This window comes from Drosophila yakuba, chromosome 2L (genome assembly GCF_016746365.2).
Source record: "Drosophila yakuba strain Tai18E2 chromosome 2L, Prin_Dyak_Tai18E2_2.1, whole genome shotgun sequence".
NCBI lineage: Eukaryota > Metazoa > Arthropoda > Insecta > Diptera > Drosophilidae > Drosophila > Drosophila yakuba.
The window spans coordinates 13,217,190-13,233,878 of NC_052527.2; the positions used below are offsets into that span (position 1 = coordinate 13,217,190).

General features: G+C 41.8%; 6 protein-coding genes across 9 annotated transcripts; 4 read left to right on the forward strand and 2 right to left on the reverse strand.

Annotated features, from left to right (window-relative positions):
* The first annotated feature begins 18 nt into the window (after window positions 1-18).
* Window positions 19-4,104, forward strand: LOC6539130 (ubiquitin-40S ribosomal protein S27a). 2 transcript variants are annotated; one of them, XM_039371648.1, is made up of 4 exons: window positions 19-113; window positions 1,426-1,673; window positions 3,373-3,693; window positions 3,878-4,104. In XM_039371648.1, the coding sequence occupies exons 2-4, from the start codon at window positions 1,446-1,448 to the stop codon at window positions 4,025-4,027; spliced, it is 699 nt and encodes a 232-aa protein (XP_039227582.1). In that variant the 5' UTR covers window positions 19-113; window positions 1,426-1,445; the 3' UTR covers window positions 4,028-4,104. The 2 variants fall into 2 exon arrangements, with proteins under 2 accessions (XP_039227582.1, XP_002089110.1); XM_002089074.3 differs by lacking the exons at window positions 3,373-3,693; window positions 3,878-4,104 and adding an exon at window positions 1,951-2,177 and having other exon boundaries at window positions 1,426-1,766.
* LOC6528042 (ribosome biogenesis protein NSA2 homolog) lies at window positions 39-1,328 on the forward strand. 2 transcript variants are annotated; one of them, XM_015198381.3, is made up of 2 exons: window positions 39-113; window positions 464-1,328. In XM_015198381.3, the coding sequence occupies exon 2, from the start codon at window positions 492-494 to the stop codon at window positions 1,269-1,271; it is 780 nt and encodes a 259-aa protein (XP_015053867.1). In that variant the 5' UTR covers window positions 39-113; window positions 464-491; the 3' UTR covers window positions 1,272-1,328. The 2 variants fall into 2 exon arrangements, with proteins under 2 accessions (XP_015053867.1, XP_002089109.1); XM_002089073.4 differs by lacking the exon at window positions 39-113 and adding an exon at window positions 221-347.
* LOC6528044 (prolyl endopeptidase) lies at window positions 2,276-7,196 on the reverse strand. 2 transcript variants are annotated; one of them, XM_039371645.2, is made up of 10 exons: window positions 7,015-7,196; window positions 6,295-6,890; window positions 6,096-6,238; window positions 5,876-6,035; window positions 5,700-5,819; window positions 5,558-5,638; window positions 5,167-5,497; window positions 3,179-3,239; window positions 2,844-3,116; window positions 2,276-2,777 (listed from the first exon to the last, which is right to left on the reverse strand). In XM_039371645.2, exons 1-10 carry the CDS (start codon window positions 7,118-7,120, stop codon window positions 2,378-2,380), a joined length of 2,271 nt encoding a protein of 756 aa, XP_039227579.1. In that variant the 5' UTR covers window positions 7,121-7,196; the 3' UTR covers window positions 2,276-2,377. The 2 variants fall into 2 exon arrangements, with proteins under 2 accessions (XP_039227579.1, XP_002089111.1); XM_002089075.4 differs by lacking the exons at window positions 2,276-2,777; window positions 2,844-3,116; window positions 3,179-3,239 and adding exons at window positions 4,203-4,704; window positions 4,771-5,043 and having other exon boundaries at window positions 5,106-5,497; window positions 7,015-7,195.
* A 419-nt stretch (window positions 7,197-7,615) lies between these two features.
* On the forward strand, window positions 7,616-12,554 carry LOC6528045 (kinesin-like protein KIF21A). The gene is made up of 12 exons (XM_002089076.4): window positions 7,616-7,764; window positions 8,223-8,283; window positions 8,361-8,499; window positions 8,564-8,988; window positions 9,050-9,620; window positions 9,682-10,024; window positions 10,094-10,225; window positions 10,280-10,471; window positions 10,535-10,737; window positions 10,800-11,782; window positions 11,839-11,920; window positions 11,985-12,554. Exons 2-12 carry the CDS (start codon window positions 8,231-8,233, stop codon window positions 12,003-12,005), a joined length of 3,144 nt encoding a protein of 1,047 aa, XP_002089112.1. The 5' UTR covers window positions 7,616-7,764; window positions 8,223-8,230; the 3' UTR covers window positions 12,006-12,554.
* Window positions 12,555-12,742: 188 nt separating this feature from the next.
* Window positions 12,743-14,335, forward strand: LOC6528046 (replication factor C subunit 5). The gene is made up of 6 exons (XM_002089077.4): window positions 12,743-12,895; window positions 12,952-13,016; window positions 13,080-13,530; window positions 13,585-13,799; window positions 13,862-13,939; window positions 13,993-14,335. The coding sequence occupies exons 1-6, from the start codon at window positions 12,858-12,860 to the stop codon at window positions 14,142-14,144; spliced, it is 999 nt and encodes a 332-aa protein (XP_002089113.1). The 5' UTR covers window positions 12,743-12,857; the 3' UTR covers window positions 14,145-14,335.
* Window positions 14,197-16,294, reverse strand: LOC6528047 (PHD finger protein 7). The gene is made up of 2 exons (XM_002089078.3): window positions 16,067-16,294; window positions 14,197-16,001 (listed from the first exon to the last, which is right to left on the reverse strand). Exons 1-2 carry the CDS (start codon window positions 16,178-16,180, stop codon window positions 14,397-14,399), a joined length of 1,719 nt encoding a protein of 572 aa, XP_002089114.1. The 5' UTR covers window positions 16,181-16,294; the 3' UTR covers window positions 14,197-14,396.
* Between the last annotated feature and the right edge of the window lie 395 nt (window positions 16,295-16,689).

Genomic DNA, 16,689 nt, shown 5'->3' on the forward strand with positions numbered 1-16,689 from the left:
TCGAAAAATAAAACGAAATGTAACTCCAAATGCAGCCCTGCGCTCAAATTTTCAACTTCCTGTCACGCTGTATGTGTGTTCTTTCTTTCCTTTGATTCTGTTGCCGAAGCAAGGTAAGTTTTTGGGGGTTGTTATATTTTAAGAGTCGTTTAAGTGAAAATAAACACACAAATAAAAACTTAAAGTAGTCTTAAACACTTGTAAACTTTTACTTGTGAAATACATGACACTTTTTGATTGAACAATGAAAATGATTGCAGTGCACATGTAAAATTGACAAGCAACTAAAATTGCTAAAAAACACCCGTGAAAAAAAAATATTGTGAAATTTAAATTTATACATTAAGGTAAGTGAACTTCCGCGTGATTTGTTATCTGTGGATGGCCACACAGGCTTCCCCAGGAAACATATTTCGCACACCCAATCCTTCCACATGTTATTAACCGCATGAATGTATTTCAGAACTGGTCTCCAGAATTAACAAGTAACCATGCCGCAGAATGAGTATATGGAACGCCATCGCAAGCTGTATGGCCGGCGATTGGATTACGAGGAGCGGAAACGCAAGAAGGAAGCGCGTCTTCCCAAGGACCGAGCACGCAAGGCTCGCAAGTTGCGCGGCATCAAGGCCAAACTCTTCAATAAGGAGCGACGCAATGAAAAGATTCAGATTAAGAAGAAGATACAGGCCCACGAAGAAAAGAAGGTCAAGAAGCAGGAGGAGAAGGTCGAGGATGGAGCCCTGCCACATTATCTGCTCGACAGAGGCATCCAGTCCAGCGCCAAGGTCCTGTCCAATATGATCAAGCAGAAGCGCAAGGAGAAGGCAGGCAAGTGGGATGTGCCCATTCCCAAAGTACGCGCCCAGTCGGATGCTGAGGTCTTCAAAGTGCTAAAGACTGGCAAAACAAAGCGGAAGGCGTGGAAGCGCATGGTCACAAAAGTCACTTTCGTCGGCGAGAACTTCACCCGCAAGCCACCAAAGTTCGAGCGTTTCATCCGACCCATGGGTCTGCGCATGAAGAAGGCTCACGTTACACATCCAGAATTGAAAGCCACCTTCAACCTGCCCATCATTGGCGTCAAGAAGAACCCCAGCTCGCCCATGTTCACTTCCTTGGGTGTAATCACAAAGGGTACTGTGATCGAAGTCAACATCTCTGAGCTGGGTTTGGTAACGCAAACAGGAAAAGTTGTGTGGGGCAAATACGCTCAGGTCACAAACAATCCAGAAAACGATGGCGTTATCAATGCAGTGCTGCTTGTTTAACCCCAAAATGTCGCTACCTAATTTAAGAGTTTGATTTAATAAACAAACATACAATAACTGTTACCATTGTTTCCTTTTCTTAGCTTATCGTATTTAGCTTACCAATGCTACATATTTATATATATCTATAACAACATATTTTTGTCTCTTGCAGTTTGGTGACTGGAATACAAGATGCAGATCTTCGTTAAGACCCTCACGGGCAAGACCATCACTCTTGAGGTCGAACCGTCGGATACTATCGAAAATGTCAAAGCCAAGATTCAGGACAAAGAAGGAATTCCTCCAGATCAGCAGCGTCTGATCTTCGCTGGCAAGCAGCTGGAAGATGGCCGCACCCTCTCTGACTATAACATTCAGAAGGAGTCCACTCTGCACTTGGTGCTGCGCCTGCGTGGTGGTGCCAAGAAGCGCAAGAAGAAGAACTACTCCACCCCCAAGAAAATCAAGCACAAGAGGAAGAAGGTCAAGCTAGCTGTCCTGAAATACTACAAGGTACACACAACAATCTACCGACACCCGAAAACATTCTGATCTGTTCTTGGAATTCTTGAGTCTTGGTCTTGTGCTCTTTGGCTTAAGATTTGGATATCAGAGTGACTTCACCAGTGCCCTATATTGACCAAACCAATATTTATGACACTCCAGCCCTTAATAACCTTCTACGTTTATTCCACAGGTTGACGAGAACGGCAAGATCCACCGTCTCCGTCGCGAGTGCCCCGGTGAGAACTGCGGCGCTGGCGTCTTCATGGCTGCCCACGAAGATCGTCACTACTGCGGCAAGTGCAACCTGACCTTTGTCTTCAGCAAACCAGAGGAAAAGTAATTCTGCTACATAAGATCATGTACGTTTCCAGAAATCAAATAAAGGTAGTAATTGAATAAAAAATTCAATCGCTGAAACATGTCGTTTTTAATTTTGTAGTCAGCATGGTTTTAACTTTATTGTTCCATGACGAATTGATTATTTATTTAATAACCAATTAAAGAAAACACTTAAATCTCATTTGGGTGTATAGTTTATTTGTGAAAATATTGAATACATTTTATATACGCGGTTTTTACTCGACCTTGAGAAATGCAATTTGTTTATGGTTAACCACTCAAACGTTGACTGTGTCGACGTTGAGGCTTTTGGACAAGAAAGTCAGAATATCGGTGGCTTCCTCGATTCTCTTCGATGTCGGCTTGCCAGCTCCATGGCCTGCTTTCTGGTAGACCCGCAACAGAACCGGATTGTTTTGGAACTTGGAGTCACGAACAGCTTCCTGAAGGGCCGCAATAAATTTCAGCGAATGCAAGGGGCTGACACGATCATCGTGGTCGGCGGTCAGAATCAGAGTAGATGGGTACTCCATTTCGGCGCCCTTCGGAGTGTGCACGTTGTGCAGCGGAGAGAACTTGTACAGGTTGTCAAAGTGCTCCTTCTCCGATGGGTTGCCGTAATCCGAGCACCAAGCATGACCAATTGTGAACTTGTGGAAGCGCAACATATCCATGACACTGTGAGAATGAGGTAAACATTAGGTATTGAACATATGACCATAAAAAACCAGACTATTTACTTACCCAACTTGAGCCACAGCAGCTCCAAACAAATCCGGACGTTGGTTGATACAGGATCCGACCAAAAGGCCTCCGTTGGAACCACCCTGAATGGCCAAACGATCCTTGGTCGTGTACTTATTCTCGATTAAATACTCGGCAGCTGACTGGAAGTCATCAAATACGTTCTGCTTGTTCAGCAGGCGACCGCCATTGTGCCATTTCTCGCCATATTCGCCACCACCTCGCAGATTCGGATAGGCGAGCACACCATCAAAAGTGTCTATGAACATAAGCCTGCAAAGATTAATGGATATGTTCACATACACACTAGCTTTTAAAAGTACTTCTTAACATACCCTGATAGTCCGAAGGAAGGCAGCATGCTGATGTTGAAGCCACCGTATCCGTAAAGCAAACATGGTCGCGGCACAACACTATCACGTTTTTTCCTTTTCTTAGCTTATCGTATTTAGCTTACCAATGCTACATATTTATATATATCTATAACAACATATTTTTGTCTCTTGCAGTTTGGTGACTGGAATACAAGATGCAGATCTTCGTTAAGACCCTCACGGGCAAGACCATCACTCTTGAGGTCGAACCGTCGGATACTATCGAAAATGTCAAAGCCAAGATTCAGGACAAAGAAGGAATTCCTCCAGATCAGCAGCGTCTGATCTTCGCTGGCAAGCAGCTGGAAGATGGCCGCACCCTCTCTGACTATAACATTCAGAAGGAGTCCACTCTGCACTTGGTGCTGCGCCTGCGTGGTGGTGCCAAGAAGCGCAAGAAGAAGAACTACTCCACCCCCAAGAAAATCAAGCACAAGAGGAAGAAGGTCAAGCTAGCTGTCCTGAAATACTACAAGGTACACACAACAATCTACCGACACCCGAAAACATTCTGATCTGTTCTTGGAATTCTTGAGTCTTGGTCTTGTGCTCTTTGGCTTAAGATTTGGATATCAGAGTGACTTCACCAGTGCCCTATATTGACCAAACCAATATTTATGACACTCCAGCCCTTAATAACCTTGTACGTTTATTCCACAGGTTGACGAGAACGGCAAGATCCACCGTCTCCGTCGCGAGTGCCCCGGTGAGAACTGCGGCGCTGGCGTCTTCATGGCTGCCCACGAAGATCGTCACTACTGCGGCAAGTGCAACCTGACCTTTGTCTTCAGCAAACCAGAGGAAAAGTAATTCTGCTACATAAGATCATGTACGTTTCCAGAAATCAAATAAAGGTAGTAATTGAATAAAAAATTCAATCGCTGAAACATGTCGTTTTTAATTTTGTAATCAGCATGGTTTTAAATTTGTTGTTCCATGACGAATTGATTATTTATTTAATAACCAATTAAAGAAAACACTTAAATCTCATTTGGGTGTATAGTTTATTTGTGAAAATATTGAATACATTTTATATACGCGGTTTTTACTCGACCTTGAGAAATGCAATTTGTTTATGGTTAACCACTCAAACGTTGACTGTGTCGACGTTGAGGCTTTTGGACAAGAAAGTCAGAATATCGGTGGCTTCCTCGATTCTCTTCGATGTCGGCTTGCCAGCTCCATGGCCTGCTTTCTGGTAGACCCGCAACAGAACCGGATTGTTTTGGAACTTGGAGTCACGAACAGCTTCCTGAAGGGCCGCAATAAATTTCAGCGAATGCAAGGGGCTGACACGATCATCGTGGTCGGCGGTCAGAATCAGAGTAGATGGGTACTCCATTTCGGCGCCCTTCGGAGTGTGCACGTTGTGCAGCGGAGAGAACTTGTACAGGTTGTCAAAGTGCTCCTTCTCCGATGGGTTGCCGTAATCCGAGCACCAAGCATGACCAATTGTGAACTTGTGGAAGCGCAACATATCCATGACACTGTGAGAATGAGGTAAACATTAGGTATTGAACATATGACCATAAAAAACCAGACTATTTACTTACCCAACTTGAGCCACAGCAGCTCCAAACAAATCCGGACGTTGGTTGATACAGGATCCGACCAAAAGGCCTCCGTTGGAACCACCCTGAATGGCCAAACGATCCTTGGTCGTGTACTTATTCTCGATTAAATACTCGGCAGCTGACTGGAAGTCATCAAATACGTTCTGCTTGTTCAGCAGGCGACCGCCATTGTGCCATTTCTCGCCATATTCGCCACCACCTCGCAGATTCGGATAGGCGAGCACACCATCAAAAGTGTCTATGAACATAAGCCTGCAAAGATTAATGGATATGTTCACATACACACTAGCTTTTAAAAGTACTTCTTAACATACCCTGATAGTCCGAAGGAAGGCAGCATGCTGATGTTGAAGCCACCGTATCCGTAAAGCAAACATGGTCGCGGCACAACACTATCACGTTTTTTTCTAATTATGAACATCGGAACCTTGGTGCCATCCTTGCTCTTGTAGAATATCTGCTCAACGGCGTAGTCCTCGCGACGGAATCCTTCTAAATTCAGTTTAATTTCGCGGAATACTGAAGGCGACTGGTCAGGTGTCTTAAAATCATAACGATAAATAGAGCCGGGGTTCAAAAAGGACGAAAAGTTGTAGAATATTTCGGAATATTTCTTCTCTCCAGAGGTTCCCACAATGGTGCCGATATCCAAGTCGAATTCACGCAACAGGGTTCCATCCTTCAGAGAATTCACTTGCAATACGCTCTGAACAAGGAATACGATAAATTAGGCATGTATATGTATGACTAATTGGTTATAATTTACCTTCACATCCCTTATGTAACAAACGAGCAGTTTATCAGCATCAACGCACTTAACCCAGTCCAAAACATCCGACTTGTGCTCCTATAAAACGTAAACCAGCCGTGATTAGTCTTATCTACGTTTAAAAGCCAACTAAACCTACGGCTATGAGCGTTTCCCATTTGTCCTCCGCTGGATTATTGAAATCTATGGCAATAACTTGGTAATTTGGTGCATTTTTATTTGTACGGAAGAAAATCTTCGAGCCTTCGTTCGTAATGTACTGAAATAATAAGATATGCATATATTTCTATTTTGAGACTGGGAGCAATTACTTACATCGTAGTCCGCCTCGAACTTTTCCACTATTTTCTTAACATTCAGCTTGGAGTTTATTTCCGCACCTGGCGTAAGATCAGCATAGAACACGATGTTGTCACGACAATCTTTAACAATGGCCAGAATCAAGTATTTTCCACAATCTGAGACGGTGGATTGGCTGGAGGTGAAAAATTTGTCATAATCTTTGTTCTACCATAATACAATTTAAGGTCATTACATGCGCCACGAAGGCTCTTCCGGAAACTCGACCACAAGTGTGTCTTTGTCCTGACTCTCTCCAACTCGATGATAGTACAACTTCTGATTCTCATTTTGTTTAGTCTCAGATCCATCGGTTTTTCCATCTTGGTCAGGATATCTCTAAGGAATAACATACTAGAATTTGAACCACCACGAATGAAGTCTTTAGTACTCACACCATAGAAAAATCCCTTATTGTCTTTTGTCCACGAAATCTCCGAAAACTTTACCTTTTCGAGAACCTCGCTCAGATCCTTTCCAGTCTCCGCATCTCGAATAAGAATCTTGATCCAATCGGATCCACTTTCACTTAGCCCATAGGCCATGTACTTGCCATCCTCGGAGAAGGACTTCTGGGTCAGGGCGATGGTACCATCCTCGGACAGAGTGTTTGGATCCAGGAACACCTTGCTTTCACTCTCGTCACCCAGCGATTTCTGCTGGTACATGACGCTCTGGTTTTGCAGGCCAGTGTTCATGAAGTAATAGTAATAGTCGCCATATCGCATGGGGCATCCATATTTGGGATAGTTCCACAGCTTGGTGAGCTTCGTGTTCAGCTTCTTCCATTCGTCTCCATTCTCGAGGAAGGGCCGGCTTATGCTGTTCTGGGCGTTCACGAATGCCTCGGTTTCGGTTGAGTCCGGGTCTTCTAGCCAACGGTACACATCCTTGATCTGGGTGCCATGAAAGTCCTCCGCCACGGTTTCATCTTTCCGAGCAATTGGATAGGCGAGCTTTGCGGACAAGGTACTTGGCATGGCTCTAGTTACTTTGTGGGATTTATTACACGTATGAATATATATAATAATCTTTCGCTTTCCGGCATTTGCAATTCATCAATATATGTATATATATATATATATATAGTAGTATATATATATAAAAGTACTTACAATTGAAAGGCAATCCTTGATGAATGTAATTTCTGGGCAGTGCTTTGGGTACAATTATTTGGCAAAATCGGCGGTATAGCAGCGGGCCTCGAAAAATGGTATGCATTTGCAAAATTATCAATGCAAAAATGGAACTCTAATTTCCGATACTTTCGATAAGTGTTATGGGCACTCCCTTAATTTTGCTACTGCAGTACTGCGAACTATATATCGTCGCCTCCTCATATATAATTTCAAAATATGTTTTTATTGTAATTTTGATATATTATTTAGACTTTATCTTAAATTAAAGAAATTTTCTCAAAATTTTGAATATAATATAAAATATATACACTTGTTTGGCATTACCGTAGTTTCTTTATTCTTATCAGATATATAATAACTTTTCATAAAATTACTTAGTTTCCAATCATTTTTTCGTGTATCATAATATTAGGTTTTTCTGAGAACTATATTGACTTGAATGGAAAATACCGCAACTTCAGATTTAAATATTTATGCAAGAGTACCTCCAATAAAATACCACAAAATGTCAGGTATGAACAGCCAACTGTGGCTCGGAAATAATCGGCCCGTGAACAAATTACCTCTGTTAAACCATATGTTTTGGTATCGGGAGGCGAGTCGAGTCGATTTGGAATATAAACACAATCGAGCCGAACTGCCCGTGCAAATGAATTGAAATTAGAACTACGCGCTGTTATTATTTCGTTTAATTTGTTAGCAACAAGGAAGCGCTTTATTTGTTTGGTAGGTATTTTTATTTTAACTTTTCGTACATCAATTGCGTTGGGAAATTGAATTTTTCGTAGATTTTATTTCCATATGTATGTTTTTCTTGGTCAGCAACTTGTAGGCGCATATATACATATGTATGTTTGTATGCATAAACAAACATTTCGAATGTATTAACTCAGCTAACTAGTTATTATGTTGATCTAAAAGGTAATACAGAATTTATTCAGCTTTATGAACTTAAATGCAGTTTGATTATACAAGTATTTGTACAAAACAATGGGCGGGTTTCTGCGGGTTTCATATGACATATATTTATTTGTGCTGAGTTAACAAATTTGTTAGAAGTGACCTTGTAACTAAATATTTTTTGTGTATTTCATAAGGTGTATGACTTAAGCACGGCCTTCTAGATAATATCCGGGTGTAAAATATATTTCTATTTTAATTTAATTCACATTTATTGTTTGTAGATTGCAACATGATTTCCGAAGTGGACTCCAATAAGGATAGCACAGTACGTGTTGCTGTCAGGTAAGATTATTGTACTACAATTTCAAAAAACTATACTTTATACGTATAAAAACATATAATACCTTATGGTTATTTAGAATTCGACCTCAGAACTCGAGGGAGCTTATAGATATGTGTCGTATCTGCACGACAGTAACTTTGGGAGAGCCTCAGATTTTTCTTGGATCGGACAAAGCCTTCACTTTCGACTATGTTTTTGATACCAATTCGAATCAGGTAAAGTTGCCATGCTAACTTGCACCTACCCTTAAGTTTTATTCGCCAATATGAACCATTTCAGTGTGATATATACTCGGACTGCGTGGAAAGATTAGTGGACAGTACGCTGCACGGCTACAATGCCACTGTACTGGCCTACGGCCAAACAGGATCGGGAAAGACGTATACAATGGGCACTGGTTTCGACCACGAGTCGGAGTCATCAGAGTCCGTCCAGCTTGGCATTATTCCGCGGGCGGTTCGTCATATATTCAGTGGTATCGAACAACTGGAGGGGTCCTGCTCTTCAGAACTTTCAGCGGCTGGTGGGAGTCCGCAGTTCAGTCTGGCTGTTCAATACATCGAATTGTACAACGAGGACATCTTTGATCTGCTGGACCCATTCAATAAAAACAGCAACTTTAAGATCCACGAAGATGCCAGTGGACAAATCACAATATCTGGGGCGTCGATAAAGCCCATTTATCAACCGCAAGATGCCTTAAAGTATTTAGATTTTGTAGAAAATCATAGAACGTGCCTGCTAAGCTAAATATTTATAATTTAGGTACCTACAGCAAGGAGCTTTAGCTCGAACCACCGCATCAACAAAAATGAACGATCAGTCTTCCCGCTCGCACGCTCTGTTCACGATTTTTGTGCGCAGACAGAGACTACTTACCCCCAGTGACAACGCTCCAGATAACGACCTGGAAACCATGACCTCCAAGTTTCATTTCGTTGATTTGGCGGGCTCGGAAAGGCTAAAAAGAACTCAGGCCACTGGCGAACGGGCTCGTGAGGGCATATCCATAAACTGCGGATTACTTGCTCTGGGTAATTGTATTTCGGCTCTCGGTGACAAGTCTAAAAGGGCTCTGCACGTACCCTATCGGGACTCCAAGCTGACGCGACTTCTTCAGGACTCGCTTGGCGGTAATAGCCAGACCTTGATGATCGCTTGTGTGTCGCCAAGTGATCGAGACTTCATGGAGACACTCAATACGCTAAAGTACGCCAACCGAGCAAGAAATATTAAAAACAAAGTTAGGATTAACCAAGACCAGAGTTCCAGAACCATTTCTCAACTGCGTAGGGAAATCGCAGCTTTGCAGTTGGAGTTATTGGAGTATAAACAGGTAATATATTTATAAAATTATATTAAATTCATAACTTGAAAATGCATTTTTATTTTTACAGGGTAAACTTGTAGTTGACTGCGAGGGTAATACCACTATTTCGGACACGTTCAATGAGAATAAGTTGCTTCTTTCGGAAATTAAAAGGCTTCAGCAAAGGCTGAAATCGTTGCAAAGCACGGTTTCCACTCTGACCCAAAGGAATGCAGATCTGAAAACAAATTTGGATTTAAATAAGTGGACTAGTAACGACAATTCCGATATTGAAATATCAAAAGTGGTGGGCCAATACATGCTGGAAATCGAACAACTCCAGACCAAACTCATTGAGTCCGAAGAGCACCGTAAGCAAATGGAAATTAAAGCCACTACTTCACCGAGAAACGCAAAACCCGTTTATGATGGTAGGTCTCATAATAGTTAAAACCAAACTCATTTATATATACTTTTTCTTCTCTGTACGCCAAATGAAGGCGATATTATAACCAAGGCTAAAAGGGATTTGGAGAGAGAAAGGGAACTTCTGATGTCGCGTTCGTTGCCAGGAATTCAAAATCAGAATGTCAGCTCTGAGGAAGCGGAAGTGGCCAGTAGCGATTCAGAAGGTAACAATAATAATGTACTTTTCGCATATAAATTACAAGTAAATATACTCACAGCTGAGGAAGTAGTAAAGGATCTGGAGGCCATTGATAATGACATTGAAATGAGAACCAAACTGATCGAACAATTGGAGTTGACCAACGAGAGATGCGAACTAATGCGAATGCAGTACGAGGAGAAACTATCTGTGTTATATTGTAAAATCGAGAACACGCAAAAAGAACGAGACGATGTCCTGGCAAATATGAGTAAGCAATTAAATCAAAGGAGTATACCTATTAAAATCATTAACGATTACAATGATGTTTCAGCCACATCTGTGTCCACGGCATCGAAGGATAGTTTCAAAAAAGTAAAGTCAGATTATGAAAACAAGATAAGCCATATGCAAATTGAGATCAGGAAATTGCAAAACGCGCAGAGGGAACATATTCGAAGCCAGCAACAACTTAAGTCCCATGAAGTTAAGATTGGCACGCTGCGCAATGAGCTGAATGAGTTGAAGTTCACAAAAGTAAGCTGACGCTGATTTAAAATCTATACAAGTTAAAAACTTTATCTCTCCCAATTACCCAGGTTAAATTAATGAAGAAGATGACACAACAATCTAGCCGGCATAAGCAGGAGGAAAGTCGCAAATCAAAGGAAATTGCCCAGTTGCTGAAGGAGCAGCGCCGTCAGAAGAATGCTGTTCTATCTCTAGAGGCCAAAGTGAGTGCTAAGGAGCAAATTCTGAAGCGAAAAACCGAGGAAGTGATCGCCCTTCGCAAGAGCCAAAGGGGAAAGTCCGGCCAGAGGGCACCAGCTCACTTAACATCGAAAATTGCCACCCTTGATGGTTTTGCCTCACGAACCGCACGACATCGGTGGGATAATCTATACCGCAACATATTACATGCGGCCAGAAACAGGCAGTTGATCACGCAACTGGAGAAAGAGCTGGAACGCTTGATATTGGAGCGAGATAATCTCTCGCGGGAGCTGAACGTGATGGAAAACGGACAAACTGCTGATAGGCAAACTGATGATTTCAACGAAGTTGACAATCTGAGAACAAACATAAGTTACATTCAGGAGAATATAGAGCATGTGCAGCAGGCTATAATGGAATTTGAGGACACAAAGGACACTGTACAAAGCCATGTGAATAAGATACAAAGTCTGTTGGACGAAGTGTCAACCGTGGCGGAAGCGAAGTTCATTTTACAAAAGTTCTCCGACACCTCCATTGTAATGTCGTGCAATTTGGCTATTGCGGAATCTCATTTGCAGGAGAAGGAATCGCTGCTGAAGGAAGTTAAGCAAGAGAGCGGTATTCAGCAGCAAATCCTGCAGCATTTTCTTTCGCAAAACAGTAATGTCCATATAGCCGACATATTCGACTCCTTAAATCTCAAGGGCAGTAACCTCACAAGTAGTGCAAATCCAGGTTCTCAAAAGTCTTTGGTCAGTAATGCCACATACGACATCCCGCAGGACGATAAGAATTCAGAGTTTTCCCAAGTGGAAATGCGTAGGACGACGAGTAGAAGTCCTTCGCCGCTTGGAAATTCAGATCCGTAAGAATGACTTTGAATGTTTTGAAATAACTTTAAACTATATATTCTTCCTTCAGGTTCGATAAGAGCCCCAAAGTGCGTAGACGTACCGCAAAGCGGCAAGATCTCCTTTTTGGGGACACGGAACTTCCAGAACAGGTAAGCGTTATTTATTTTAAAATACCGGTTTTTACTTAACTAAAATTATGATTTCATCCGCCAGACTTTTAATAAAATGACGTGATTGTGCAATCGAAGATGAGGTCATGTGACACAAGCCGCGGTCGGAATTGAATAATATTGATTGGTAACCGCTTGCGAACAAATAATCAAAAGACAGTGTCAATAAGTTACTAAGTTATTATTGTAACTATATTTATTCAAAACTAACATACTAGTGCTTCCGTTTGTTTTTTTTGAATACCAAGGTCATTTGCAATTGGTGTCTTCTTAGTGGTTCAAAATAAACAAATTTTAGAGAATATTATTATAATATATTAATAAACTATTATAAGATACTTAGGACAATACCATGCCTTAAAATATACAGCATTAAACTTACTTTTATGATTTCCTGTAAGAGCTGAAACAGCTATTTGCTAGGAATATAAATGTTGTCTTGAGTTTTGGATACATATATGGTAAATTAATTTATTTAAAGACATATTCTAATAATAAATATATTTTATTGGATTACATCGTGTGGCTTATTAGAAAACGAGCTGTTGAACAATTGTCAATAAAGACAGCTAAACAATAAACTGAGTAATTGAACTCGTTATATTAAAATGCATTTAAAAAGCGAGCTTTTTTTGTATGTTTTTTGAATAACTATAAATAATAAAAAGAATTCATTATTATAAATTAGAAAACAGGATTCAAATTTTAACATGATCTTGTTCGTATACATTTAAAATCGATAAGCAAATAAATCGATATATCGATATACATTAACAGTATAGTTTTATTACCGTTTATATTCCGCTATCTTGACATTCATCGAACTATCGCTTTTAACCGGCAAATTCTGCATTTGCCATTGGCTTCATCCAAATTTAGTTGTACTTCATTTCATTTAATATCTCAACTTATAGTAATGTCGGAGACTAATGGACCCGCAGTGCGCATGCCTTGGTAACTAGTAATGCGACCTTAGAGATCCACAAGTAATACTATGTTCATTTGTTCAGGGTGGAGAAGTACAGACCAAGCGGACTTGATGATTTGATATCTCACGAGGAAATAATATCAACGAGTAAGCTATTTGAGCGTTAGGCCAAGTAAAGCCATCACTGACAACATTTGAATGTACTTCTAGTAACACGCTTTATAAGCCGCAAGCAACTGCCCCATTTGCTGTTTTACGGACCACCTGGCACGGGAAAAACAAGCACAATCCTGGCATGCGCTCGCCAACTGTATTCTCCTCAGCAGTTCAAGTCCATGGTTCTGGAGTTGAATGCCTCGGATGACCGAGGAATTGGGATTGTGCGCGGCCAAATCCTTAACTTCGCGTCCACACGCACCATTTTCTGCGACACCTTCAAATTGATAATTTTGGACGAGGCGGATGCCATGACCAACGATGCCCAGAATGCCCTGCGCCGCATCATTGAGAAATATACAGACAACGTGCGGTTCTGTGTGATTTGCAATTATTTGAGCAAAATCATTCCGGCCCTGCAGTCGCGTTGCACTCGTTTCCGGTTCGCTCCATTATCCCAAAATCAGATGATGCCCCGACTTGAAAAAATCATTGAGGCCGAAGCGTAAGGGCTTTTAACAGCATTCTATTGTTTTTCGCTTACCCACAATGCTTTCAGCGTTCAAATAACTGACGACGGAAAGCGGGCACTACTAACTCTTGCCAAAGGTGATATGAGAAAAGTCTTGAATGTCCTGCAGAGTACCGTGATGGCATTTGATACGGTCAACGAGGACAACGTGTACATGTGCGTGGGCTATCCGTTGAGGCAGGATATCGAACAGATATTAAAGGCCTTGCTATCTGGCAATAGCTTGGAGGACTCCTTTAAAAGTATGATGCATTTCGGATAGCTAAACACCAAAGCTAATGTTCCTTTCTATTCATTTGCATAGCTGTCGAAAGTGCCAAGTACGCTAGAGGTCTCGCTTTGGAGGACATTATAACAGAATTGCATTTGTTTGTTATGAGACGTAAGTTCTTACTATATCCTTATGATGACCAGTTAAATTTGTATTCTCAACAGTTGAGCTGCCCATGTCAGTCATGAATAAGCTTATTGTAAAGCTAGCACAGATCGAAGAAAGATTGGCCAAAGGATGTACAGAAGTTGCTCAAACGGCAGCGTTAGTGGCGGCGTTCTTTATTTGTCGGGATATGGTTTCAATGGAGAAGTAAAACAATGTATATTCCAAAAGTAGGGTAGAATTTAATTATAAAAACAATAACATAAAAAATGTACACAATTTATTTACTGCATGCTTCTCTAGGTTAACAATCATTAAATCTTTTTATAAGCGTTTCAGAGGTAAAAAATGTAATTTGTGATTATATTCATGCGAAAGGGCAAATGCATAAATCGACTAGAATTCCTTGACGAATTTCTTCTACCACAAAGTTTTCAATTGCTCTAAATTGAGTAAGGAATATTTAAGAGTACCCCTGTGATCTGTACCATTCGTGGAACTTCTTGATATCCTCAAAGACGCCGCGCTCCTCGCTACGGCACCACACATCGTCGGGTGTTATCTTGAGGCGTTCCAAAGCCGCCTGCGATGTGTCCTGAATGCGCGGGTCATCATCTTTAAATCGCAGTACACACGTACCAGTACACTCACCCATGCATGTACCGTGCTCAAACTCGTAGATAACCAAGTAGAAAAATGGTTCGGGGGGGCAGCGAAAGCCCGATTTTAGCACAAGTAAAGTATTCGGATCCTCTTTTGGCACTGGCGGTGACTTAAAAGCTTCAGTTACAGCTTCTTCCTGCAGATGTAGGGAGTCGGAAATGGGTGATGCTACCTGCGTACTTTCAGGTGTTCTGGATACTGGTTGCGGTGAGTGAGGGATCTCATTTATTGCTGTTGGCTGCGGTGAGTCTGGGTTCTCGTTGGATGCGGTTGGTTGCGGCGAGTCGGGGATTCCATTTATTGCTCTTGACTGCTCTGGGTCTGGGTTGTCGTTTGATGATGTCGGCTGCTGCGAGTGCGGCTCCTCTATTGATGGCTGTGGCGACGACTGTGGAGAATCAAGAATTTCCACTATCATGTCCTCCGGTGGCGGCGATAAAGATAACCTCTCGCTTGTTGCGTCAGGTTTCGGTTGGCTGAATATAACTGTGATATTACTACTTCGTTCGCTTTCGCCGTCCTCGGAGAACACAGGAGTCTGGGTTAGGGAGCGAGTTGCAGCATCGGGGCCATGTTTTTTCACGTAAAAAGAGCTATTCACTTGACCGTCGCTGTCAGGATGGGTTTCTTCTGTGTCGCGAACCGGCCCTTCAGCGATCCTCTTCTCCACATCCAGACACAGGGCGCACTTGAAATCTGTGCGCTCGTGTTTTTTGGGCAGTCTCAGGGTGCCCACCAAGCATTTCAGATGAGCAGAAGTGGCGGCACAAGAAGTACAGGGTATAATCACCCACGATAATCTGTTATAAGTTCTACCATTGGGGCAAAGGCAGTCGGGCTGGTCGCACTTCAGAATGCGTTCGTGCAGCTCCCTATAGGCGTTTCGTTGCTTTTCCCAAGTGGCATCGCGATCGGGTACGAAAACCGACTGCAGGCGTATTGAATCCCGGAAACTTTCCGATCGACACCAAATGCAGCGCAAGTAATATCCAGAGGTCAGGGCATATTGACGCATGCATTTTTTATGGGCGAATCCAAGGCGGCAGCAGTCACCGTACACAACGGAATGCAGCTCGACTTTATAGATAGAACTGAAGCAGATGGGACAAGTGTAGTTCCTCGGCGGATTGGTCTGTATCTGTTGCTTGTAGTCATCCATTGGCCTGCATCTGTAGCAGTAGCTTTTGTATTGGCCACAAAACTGGAAGACTGCGCGATTATCCAGGCCGCACTTTAAATGAAACAATGTCCGGCACTGATCGCATCGCAAACTGGCCCCTATCTTATTGCAGTAGCAACATTTCCTCTTTTCAGCGGCAGCTGCCTCCTCTCGGATGTCGCGAAGCAGAAAGCCTAGGACTCCACTGGAATCGCTGCCGCGCTGCGGCAAATGAGTTGAGAGTAGCTGTTGGATTAGGAATGTTACATTGTTGACAGAAAGTTCCATTTCAGAAGAACAGTCTCACTTACCAGGCAAAAATAGTGTACCTGCAAATTTCGTACGCTCATCCATTCACCAAAGACCAGGTCGTCACTGTCCGAATATTTGCATATCAGGCATTGCACCACCTTGTTATCCTCCATTTGAGAACTGGCCGCTTAGACTAGTTTCGCTGGACAAATTCACGTCCTATTATGAATTTATTCTAAAATTAATAACATGTTTTTTACTACTTTTCGACTGTATTGGCGCGCAAGTATTTTATTGCTTTTCAAAATACAACAGCGCCTGTTTAGACCTTAATTCCACGATGCACATCACTCCGGAAATGCTGTTCTCACTAAGTTACTGTTACAATGGGACTATCCTATTTAACCAACTCCGTTTTTTACGTTAACTTTACTTATATTTATATAAACTTTTAAAAAACTAAACACATTAAAAAAGTTGTTAGAATTTACAATAATAACCTGCAACATATTCTTTCGTAAATCGATGATTTGATTTGATATCCTTTTATGAATAACACATGACTATAATCCCGTCAAGGTATATAGATATATTATGTGGTGTGTGGATATGCATTAGACACTGAAACACCATCTTTAATGCACCAGCATACATCAAACAAAAAGAAATAGCAAAATAATAT

Bases quoted from the DNA above. Each gene is read 5' to 3' on its own strand.
- LOC6528045 (XM_002089076.4), top strand. From the start codon at position 8,231: ATGATTTCCGAAGTGGACTCCAATAAGGATAGCACAGTACGTGTTGCT. The intron at 9,621-9,681 runs GTAATATATTTA...TTATTTTTACAG, and splicing joins AGTTATTGGAGTATAAACAG to GGTAAACTTGTAGTTGACTG. The intron at 10,472-10,534 runs GTAAGCAATTAA...ATGATGTTTCAG, and splicing joins CGATGTCCTGGCAAATATGA to CCACATCTGTGTCCACGGCA.
- LOC6528042 (XM_015198381.3), top strand. From the start codon at position 492: ATGCCGCAGAATGAGTATATGGAACGCCATCGCAAGCTGTATGGCCGG.
- LOC6528044 (XM_039371645.2), bottom strand. From the start codon at position 7,120: ATGCATACCATTTTTCGAGGCCCGCTGCTATACCGCCGATTTTGCCAA. The intron at 5,498-5,557 runs GTAAATTATAAC...TTCCTTGTTCAG, and splicing joins GTTACATAAGGGATGTGAAG to AGCGTATTGCAAGTGAATTC. The intron at 2,778-2,843 runs GTAAGTAAATAG...TCATTCTCACAG, and splicing joins GCTGCTGTGGCTCAAGTTGG to TGTCATGGATATGTTGCGCT.
- LOC6528046 (XM_002089077.4), top strand. From the start codon at position 12,858: ATGTCGGAGACTAATGGACCCGCAGTGCGCATGCCTTG. The intron at 13,531-13,584 runs GTAAGGGCTTTT...CAATGCTTTCAG, and splicing joins AAAATCATTGAGGCCGAAGC to CGTTCAAATAACTGACGACG. The intron at 13,940-13,992 runs GTAAGTTCTTAC...TATTCTCAACAG, and splicing joins GCATTTGTTTGTTATGAGAC to TTGAGCTGCCCATGTCAGTC.
- LOC6528047 (XM_002089078.3), bottom strand. From the start codon at position 16,180: ATGGAGGATAACAAGGTGGTGCAATGCCTGATATGCAAATATTCGGAC. The intron at 16,002-16,066 runs GTAAGTGAGACT...CTAATCCAACAG, and splicing joins AGGTACACTATTTTTGCCTG to CTACTCTCAACTCATTTGCC.
- LOC6539130 (XM_039371648.1), top strand. From the start codon at position 1,446: ATGCAGATCTTCGTTAAGACCCTCACGGGCAAGACCATCACTCTTGAG. The intron at 1,674-3,372 runs GCCAAGAAGCGC...CTGGAATACAAG, and splicing joins TGCTGCGCCTGCGTGGTGGT to ATGCAGATCTTCGTTAAGAC. The intron at 3,694-3,877 runs GTACACACAACA...TTTATTCCACAG, and splicing joins CTGTCCTGAAATACTACAAG to GTTGACGAGAACGGCAAGAT.